The sequence below is a fragment of the Lutjanus erythropterus genome, chromosome 16 (genome assembly GCF_056507025.1).
Source record: "Lutjanus erythropterus isolate fLutEry1 chromosome 16, fLutEry1.hap2, whole genome shotgun sequence".
Taxonomy (NCBI): Eukaryota; Metazoa; Chordata; class Actinopteri; order Lutjaniformes; family Lutjanidae; genus Lutjanus; species Lutjanus erythropterus.
The window spans coordinates 38,415,297-38,424,453 of NC_139332.1; the positions used below are offsets into that span (position 1 = coordinate 38,415,297).

At 45.0% G+C, this 9,157-nt stretch overlaps 1 protein-coding gene across 7 annotated transcripts in view; it reads left to right on the top strand.

Moving 5' to 3' along the window:
* LOC146313693 (regulating synaptic membrane exocytosis protein 2-like) overlaps positions 1–9,157 on the top strand; it is a 51,871-nt gene continuing 42,714 nt past the window's right edge. For 3 of the 7 annotated variants that reach the window (XM_084739531.1, XM_084739532.1, XM_084739548.1), the window contains exon 1: positions 1–233. Coding sequence is in view for 4 of the 7 variants with exons in the window: in XM_084739547.1 (XP_084595673.1) it covers positions 1,652–1,723 (72 nt within the window). In the remaining 3 variants the exon portion in view is untranslated. Of the gene's footprint in view, positions 234–1,595; positions 1,724–9,157 lie in introns of those variants that run through there. The other 4 variants (XM_084739541.1, XM_084739543.1, XM_084739546.1 and 1 more) reach the window with 2 other exon arrangements.

Sequence of the window (9,157 nt, forward strand, 5' to 3'; positions counted from 1 at the left end):
CTATGGAGGATTTAATTGTTTTCTCCTCCTCTGCTGCTGCGTCCATTATCAGTGAGGAGCCGCAGCGGGACACCGCAACACCGCAGGCCGAGCAACAGGCCCGACACCCGGGCAGCAGGATGACGAGCACCGCGGGAAGGGAGAACCGACCCGAGCCGCTGACCGTGAGTCACCCCGGAGGAGGCGACATGAGCGCGGAGTGAAGAGCCGACAGAAGCCGCTGCGGAGCGTCGGTGAGAGGGGAGGGATGGAGGGTTGGAGGGAGGAGGTGCAGACGGAGGTGTGGAGGTGATAAACAGGTGGATGTGTGGAACCTCCGCCGGAGGGTGGAGGTGCAGACTCAGCGGCTCTCTGACCGCTGCGTGTCCGCTCCTCATCACTGCAGCGCGGCCACAGGGTCCACAGAGACCCGCTGATCCACCTGGAGCTGCTGGACAGAATAATATGAACAGCTGCAGTTGTGTGGCCTTCATCATCATCATCATCATCATCATCATCATCATCGTCATCGTCACCACCATCACCATCATCATCATCATCATCATCAGTCTGATCAGCAGGCTGCGGGCTGATCAATCATGTCAGACATGTTTTTAATCAATACATTGATTATCAGTCTGTAACACTGGCTGTATGACTGGTGATACTGTAGTGCAGTGGTTCTCAACCTGAGGGTTGGGGCCCCCAAGGAGAATGTGGTATAATTTCTGGGGGTCTCCAGATGTTTGAGGAGAATAAAATAAAATATTAGACAGAAGGAAGCAGCTGTCAGAGATGAGACAACGTTAAAGACGTCCAACATGAGCTGAGGACAGACTGTCTAAAACATACAGAAACACAGCTGAGGACAAACACTGACAGGACAGAGACTGAGAGGACAAACACAGCTGAGGACAAACAGCTAAGGACAGACACTGACAAGACAGAGACTGAGAGGACAAACGCTGTGAGGACAAACAGCTGAGGACAGACACTGACAGGACAGAGACTGAGAGGACAAACGCTGTGAGGACAAACACTGACAGGACAGAGACTGAGAGGACAAACACAGCTGAGGACAAACACTGACAGGACAGAGACTGAGAGGACAAACGCTGTGAAGACAAACACTGACAGGACAGAGACTGAGAGGACAAACGCTGAGAGGACAAACACAGCTGAGGACAAACACTGACAGGACAGAGACTGAGAGGACAAACGCTGTGAAGACAAACACTGACAGGACAGAGACTGAGAGGACAAACGCTGAGAGGACAAACACAGCTGAGGACAAACACTGACAGGACAGAGACTGAGAGGACAAACAGCTGAGGACAAACACTGACAGGACAGAGACTGAGAGGACAAACAGCTGAGGACAGACACTGACAAGACAGAGACTGAGAGGACAAACGCTGAGAGGACAAACAGCTGAGGACAAACACTGACAAGACAGAGACTGAGAGGACAAACGCTGTGAGGACAAACACTGACAGGACAGAGACTGAGAGGACAAACACTGACAGGACAGAGACTGAGAGGACAAACGCTGTGAGGACAAACACTGACAAGACAGAGACTGAGAGGACAAACGCTGTGAGGACAAACACTGACAGGACAGAGACTGAGAGGACAAACACGGTGAGGACAGAGACACGTTTACTGTGTTTTCATGTTGGGAGACGTTCAAATGTTCCAACTGGACGTGTCAACTCAACTGGTGACTGATGATGTCTTCATGCAGGTGTGTGTGTGTGCAGGTGTTTGTAGGGGTGTGAGTGTAGGTGTGTGTGTGCAGGTGTGTGTTTGCACTGAGTGCAGGTGTGTGTGTTCAGGGGTGTGTGTGCAGGTGTGCATGTGCAGGTGTGTGTGTGTGTGTGTGCACAGATTGCCGGTGTGTGTGTACAGGTGTGTGTGTGCAGGTGTGTGTGTGTGTAGGTGTGTGTGTTTGCACAGAGTGCAGGTATGTGTGTTCAGGTGTGTGTGTATGTGTGTGCACAGATTGCCGGTGTGTGTGTACAGGTGTGCGTGTACAGGTGTGTGTGTGCAGGTGTTTGTAGGTGTGTGTGTGTAGGTGTGTGTGTACAGGTGTTTGTAGGTGTGTGTGTGCAGGTGTGTGTGTACAGGTGTTTGTAGGTGTGTGTGTGCAGGTGTGTGTGTACAGGTGTGTGTGTGCAGGTGTGTGTGTGCAGGTGTTTGTAGGTGTGTGTGTGTGTAGGTGTGTGTGTACAGGTGTTTGTAGGTGTGTGTGTACAGGTGTTTGTAGGTGTGTGTGTGCAGGTGTGTGTGTACAGGTGTGTGTGTACAGGTGTGTGCAGGTGTGTGTGTGCAGGTGTGTGTGTACAGGTGTGTGTGTGCAGGTGTGTGTGTACAGGTGTGTGTGTGCAGGTGTGTGTGTGCAGGTGTGTGTGTACAGGTGTTTGTAGGTGTGTGTGTACAGGTGTGTGTGTGCAGGTGTGTGTGTGCAGGTGTGTGTGTACAGGTGTGTGTACAGGTGTGTGCAGGTGTGTGTGTGCAGGTGTGTGTGTACAGGTGTGTGTGTGCAGGTGTGTGTGTACAGGTGTTTGTAGGTGTGTGTGTACAGGTGTGTGTGTACAGGTGTGTGTGTGCAGGTGTGTGTGTACAGGTGTTTGTAGGTGTGTGTGTACAGGTGTGTGTGTGCAGGTGTTTGTAGGTGTGTGTGTACAGGTGTGTGTGTGCAGGTGTGTGTGTACAGGTGTGTGTGTGCAGGTGTGTGTGTACAGGTGTGTGTGTACAGGTGTTTGTAGGTGTGTGTGTACAGGTGTGTGTGTACAGGTGTGTGTGTGCAGGTGTGTGTGTACAGGTGTGTGTGTACAGGTGTGTGCAGGTGTGTGTGTGCAGGTGTGTGTGTACAGGTGTGTGTGTGCAGGTGTGTGTGTACAGGTGTGTGTGTACAGGTGTGTGCAGGTGTGTGTGTGCAGGTGTGTGTGTACAGGTGTGTGTGTGCAGGTGTGTGTGTACAGGTGTGTGTGTGCAGGTGTGTGTGTGCAGGTGTGTGTGTACAGGTGTTTGTAGGTGTGTGTGTACAGGTGTGTGTGTGCAGGTGTGTGTGTGCAGGTGTGTGTGTACAGGTGTGTGTACAGGTGTGTGCAGGTGTGTGTGTGCAGGTGTGTGTGTACAGGTGTGTGTGTGCAGGTGTGTGTGTACAGGTGTGTGTGTACAGGTGTGTGCAGGTGTGTGTGTGCAGGTGTGTGTGTACAGGTGTGTGTGTGCAGGTGTGTGTGTACAGGTGTGTGTGTACAGCACAGTCTCTGGCTGAATCTAACTTTCTCACAAAGGATCTGATGTCTTCTCTCACTGTGGAGGACGAGGCTGTCACAGACCTGGAGGGGGCGGAGTTTATTGTGCTGACCAGTATCGTAGTCCACAGACTCACAGCCGACGTCATTAAAAAGCTGCTTGTGCATTTTGGCATCAGAAATATCGTCTCCTCCGGCCGTCAACTCGAGTTATTAAGCTGCAGATGTTGAATTAAACATTTGACCAGAAACAGAATCACGTCCAGCTGTTGCTTGTGTGATGCGTCAGAATCGATTTTCCGCTGGTCGACTCAAGTTGTTCAGAACTCTGACAGGATTACGACGATGACGAGCGCTTGGCGGCCCGCTGTACTTCTGTTGACGAAGTGCACACGCAGCTCGCTCATTGTTTATGAACTGTAAGTGTTCTATATCATCGGTTCCCAACCTAGGGTCTGGCTGCCCTCAGGGGGACATCAACAGTCAGGGTCTTCAAGCCTTTGTCTGCTCTGAGGTCAGTGGCTTCACGTGTCAGACATTGCAGATTTTTTGTGGTCATCAGTTTACAAACGGACACCGAAAACCCTATAATGTCTTCAACACAACGAGACTTCAGGGCAGATTTTTCTTAAATCAACCGTCAAAACTGGAAAATATCAATAAATATTGACAGGATGGACTCAGTGATGTCCAACAAGAACAGACAAAGTTCTGTTCTAATGTCAGTGTTTTGTTTACAAACTGATCTCAGATCATCTCTGTGTTGTTCAGTCTAGACCAGTGTGTCTCAGTCCTGGTCCTCAGGGTCCTCAAGGTCCTCAGGGTCCTCAGGGTCCTCAGGGTCCTCAAGGTCCTCAGGGTCCTCAAGGTCCTCAGGGTCCTCAGGGTCCTCAAGGTCCTCAGGGTCCTCAAGGTCCTCAGGGTCCTCAAGGTCCTCAGGGTCCTCAGGGTCCTCAAGGTCCTCAAGGTCCTCAGGGTCCTCAAGGTCCACTGTCTTGCATGATTTTTTATGCTGAACATTCCCATAGGAGTACTTGTGGTTCCTGGTAGAATCTTTTAAGGTTTCATCTTGAATCCTTTCAGAATGTTGTACCTAGAACCATCTGTGAAAGGGTCCACTCAGACTCCCTTACAAGAGGGTCTATAGAGAACCCTTCTATGGCATTATGGTCCCACTCAGAACCCTCTGTAGAATCTTTTTGCACCAAATTAGTCCAGGTTCTTGAACCAGTCCCATTTAAGATTCTTGAAATCTTGGTTCTGTTTGTGTTTCCACCAGTGAAACCATTGTGATCAATGATGTCATCAACAGCGGGCGTTTCACATGGAGCTGTAGAACATGACACACCCATCGTCGTTCCCAAGGAAAACCTGGTGCGTCTTGGTTCCAGGTGAAAACTGGTTCTGAACCAGCTCATTTTTGGGTGGAAACACTCAGAGGGGTTCAACATCAGGGTGGTTCCATGTTGGTGGAAAAGACCTAACATTGGGTTCTAGCCAGAATATTTCCACTTTTTAAGGGTGCTAACAAGAGCCCACCCAGGGGGTTCTACTGAGAATCACTTTATGTCCTGTCACAAAGAACCTTATTTTGAAGAAAGAGTTCTTGAAGGATTTCAACAATTCTTGGAGAACTCTTTCTTCCTGAAAGGGTTCTTTGGATGAAAATGATCCTTAATGGAACCTTAGTCTTGCGAATAGCCCTTGACAAAGGTTTTCACGTGACCGGTCTTGACCGGTGACCAGCCAGTCAGCGTCACAAATCCGGTTCTGTGCCCGTCATTGTCACACACGTGTTCTGCACGATGGTCACGTGATGCGCGCAGCAGACAAACTGTCTGTGATGTCACCACAGCGCTGATCACAGCTACACACTCTGACACACGTCTGCATGAAGATGATGTCAGAGACAGATTCCAAGAACAGGATAAAGAGAAGACAGACAGTCTACAACGAGACAGCTAATGCTAATGCTAGCAAGCTAGCAGCAGACTGCTGTTCACAGAGGGACAGTTAAAATCTCACCTCCTGTTCTGGCTGAAGAATAAACAACCTGTGTTGATGCGTCTCCTCAAACATTTTCTCATCCAGACTCGTTTAACTTTTGTGTTTGTTTTTCTCACAGCAAAGTTTTACTTCAAACTGTTGCACCGCGTTAGTCTCCGGTTTGTTTACATCCGCTTCCACAAAAGATCACGTGAAATCGCGTCCCACGAAATCCCGGAGATGATCTCGCGAGATCACGTTCACCCAATTCAGAATCTTAATATAAAATTATAATAAGGCCTGGTTGTAATCTGGATGATTTTGGAGAAAGTATTAAATGAATATTTAATAGTCAGTGTCTTATTATGAACATATTTACAAGAAAAGTTGCAAAAATGTTTGTGAATGCTGTCAATCACAGTTCTTAGAAAGACTGAAAATCAGAACCGGACAAAATCAGAACCGGTAGGTCAGAATCGGCTAAGAAAGTTGAAATCGGTCTACTTTTTTCTAAGAGTGTAAGTCTGGTGTTTGCAGCCGCTGTAGTCAGTTTTTCTGCCACATAGAACAATTCTGTGGAAAGTTCTCTTTTCAGGAACAGTTCTCCAGCTCAGACTCAAACAGAACACTGGACTGAGAACCTCAGAGTGCAGAACATTCCACTAGGCTTCACAAACATCCTTCTGACTATGTAATCTGGATGTTCTGTGGGTTCTCGAACATGAACCTGATTGTTCTGAAGCATCATGACTCTGAAAGGTTGAGAATGTGTGCAGATGATGTTGAGGTTCTTTAGTCTCCACCACCGTCTCAGTGTTCTGTGTTCTGCATGGAACATGATGTTCCACGGATGAGAGTAGCCTGTCCGGCATCAGGCCCCGCCCCTGTTTTGTGTGAAAATGGTTGGTGGTCGATACAGGTTCTGATATTTGCGTCAGTTCAGATGTGATCAATTGATGATCAGATCGATGTATTGATCGGTGAATGTACCCAATCATCATTTAGATTCTTTATTTCACTGTTCTGCTCCTGTTGAACCAAATTCCAGTCAAAAAACAGCTGTTTTGAGTTTGGAACATTTATTTTCTCAGTAAGAACTTCAGTTCCTCCGTCCCTGAGACTGTTTTCTGATTCTCTTTGATCTACAGACACAATCGGCTCACAGGTCAGTTAGTTTGTGACATCATTAACTGACCAGGGGGGCGTGGCCTTTGACATGATGTATGGCTGCTCTGTGTCTGATAAAGTCAAATATAGCTGATATTTTATCACACAACAGTTGATGATGATGATGATGATGATGATGATGATGATGATATTTATAGATGTATAAACAAACATTCGGTGCACAGATGGAGTAAGGATGTATATTTTGTTGCCATGGTGACTGTGAGGATGAAAGAATCTATTTCTCATCAGGTTCACTCACAGCTGTGGCGGGATCTATGTGATTGATTGATTGATTGATTGATTGGTATAATTGTCTATAAGTTAGACATTAATGTGCACTCATTGAGCTGAAGTCACAGATCTTCTGTGTTTAAATGTGATCAGGTGATCAGCTGACAGGTAAGACACACAGCTGCTGTTGATTGGACAGGTGTGTTTGGACACAACATGAAAAAGATGTTTATACATCAGACTGACACGTACAGGTACTCTGCCATGATGTCATGGCCACGCCCACCTGTGGAGGATTTAATCAATTTAAAAGTAAATTTCTGTGTTTATGAATCAGAATATTTCGTCTGAATTCATGTGGAGATTTGAATTATTCTGACCTGAACATGACGGTTTGTGAAATCTGAATAAATTAACAAGCCTGGAGAGTAACAGATTACATGTAACAAGGTTATGTAATCAGGATACAAGAAAAGGTGTATTCATCTGTTACAAAAAGATAATAAAATGTAATGAGATTACAGTTACATTTGCTAAAATGTGGATTATTAACAGGAGTATCACACTCACAGCTGCTGATTCAAAAAATGTTTCACTGGGAGGAAATTATTTAATTATAAATTATTTAACTGTATGTGGTCTTTAAATCAGAATAGAGGAACATTATCACAGAACGTCATAGAACAGAGATGTTATGCCTTCATACTGCCGTCATCCGAGAACTCAACATCTGAACAAACTTTGAATGTTCCAGGTCAATACATAAAGGAAACATTTAATAGAAATATTAAATATTAAATACACATGTTGGACTGTAGCTGTAAGTTTCTGTCAGTTTGAGAATAAAAAGTTCCTTAAAGAAAATTTTCACATAATTAATAAAACAAACATAAAACATTTTATTATGGATGAAACAACCAGAACCTGTTTAGACTGAGGTAAAACAAAAGTAATGGAAAGTAATTTGGGTACTTTCATATTGTGATACTGACTACATTTTTTAGAGTACATTTTTAAATTCCAACCTGTTAATTAGCGTTAATCAATCAGCTGTCTGGATCAATGAACTGACAAAGAAGGGGGCGTGGCCTCAGAAACCGGTCTGAAAGTCATGACACGCCCACTGTGCCTCTGATTGGCTTGCACTCATTGATTAATTAACAAGATTTATGTCAACAAATAATCAATCAACATTTTTCTGATGTTGTCATGGTAACAGTTATTTTAACTTGAGTCCTCTTGTATCAGCTGCTTCACTGATTAGTGGTGATGACTGATAATCAGAGCCAGTCAGAGGCAGAAGAGGGTGGGTCATGACACACCTGTCCAATCATCAGCAGCTGTGTATCTCACCTGTCAGCTGAACACCTGATCACATTTAAACACACGTGAACAAAATTAGAGTGAAATGATGCGTACATGACGTATAGATGTGTGTATGTGACGTATAGATGTGTGTATGTGACGTATAGATGTGTGTATGTGACGTATAGATGTGTGTATGTGACGTATAGATGTGTGTCGTATAGATGTGTGTATGTGACGTATAGATGTGTGTCATATAGATGTGTGACGTATAGATGTGTGTATGTGACGTATAGATGTGTGTATGTGTCGTATAGATGTGTGTATGTGACGTATAGATGTGTGTATGTGACGTATAGATGTGTGTATGTGTCGTATAGATGTGTGTCGTATAGATGTGTGTCGTATAGATGTGTGACGTATAGATGTGTGTATGTGACGTATAGATGTGTGTATGTGACGTATAGATGTGTGTATGTGTCGTATAGATGTGTGTCGTATAGATGTGTGTCGTATAGATGTGTGACGTATAGATGTGTGTATGTGTCGTATAGATGTGTGTCGTATAGATGTGTGTCGTATAGATGTGTGACGTATAGATGTGTGTATGTGACGTATAGATGTGTGTATGTGACGTATAGATGTGTGTCGTATAGATGTGTGTCGTATAGATGTGTGACGTATAGATGTGTGTATGTGACGTATAGATGTGTGTACATGACGTATAGATGTGTGTACATGACGTATAGATGTGTGTATGTGACGTATAGATGTGTGTATGTGACGTATAGATGTGTGTATGTGACGTATAGATGTGTGTATGTGACGTATAGATGTGTGACGTATAGATGTGTGTATGTGACGTATAGATGTGTGACGTATAGATGTGTGTATGTGACGTATAGATGTGTGTATGTGACGTATAGATGTGTGTATGTGACGTATAGATGTGTGACGTATAGATGTGTGTATGTGACGTATAGATGTGTGACGTATAGATGTGTGTATGTGACGTATAGATGTGTGACGTATAGATGTGTGTCGTATAGATGTGTGTATGTGACGTATAGATGTGTGTATGTGACGTATAGATGTGTGACGTATAGATGTGTGTATGTGACGTATAGATGTGTGTATGTGACGTATAGATGTGTGACGTATAGATGTGTGTATGTGACGTATAGATGTGTGACGTATAGATGTGTGACGTATAGATGTGTGTATGT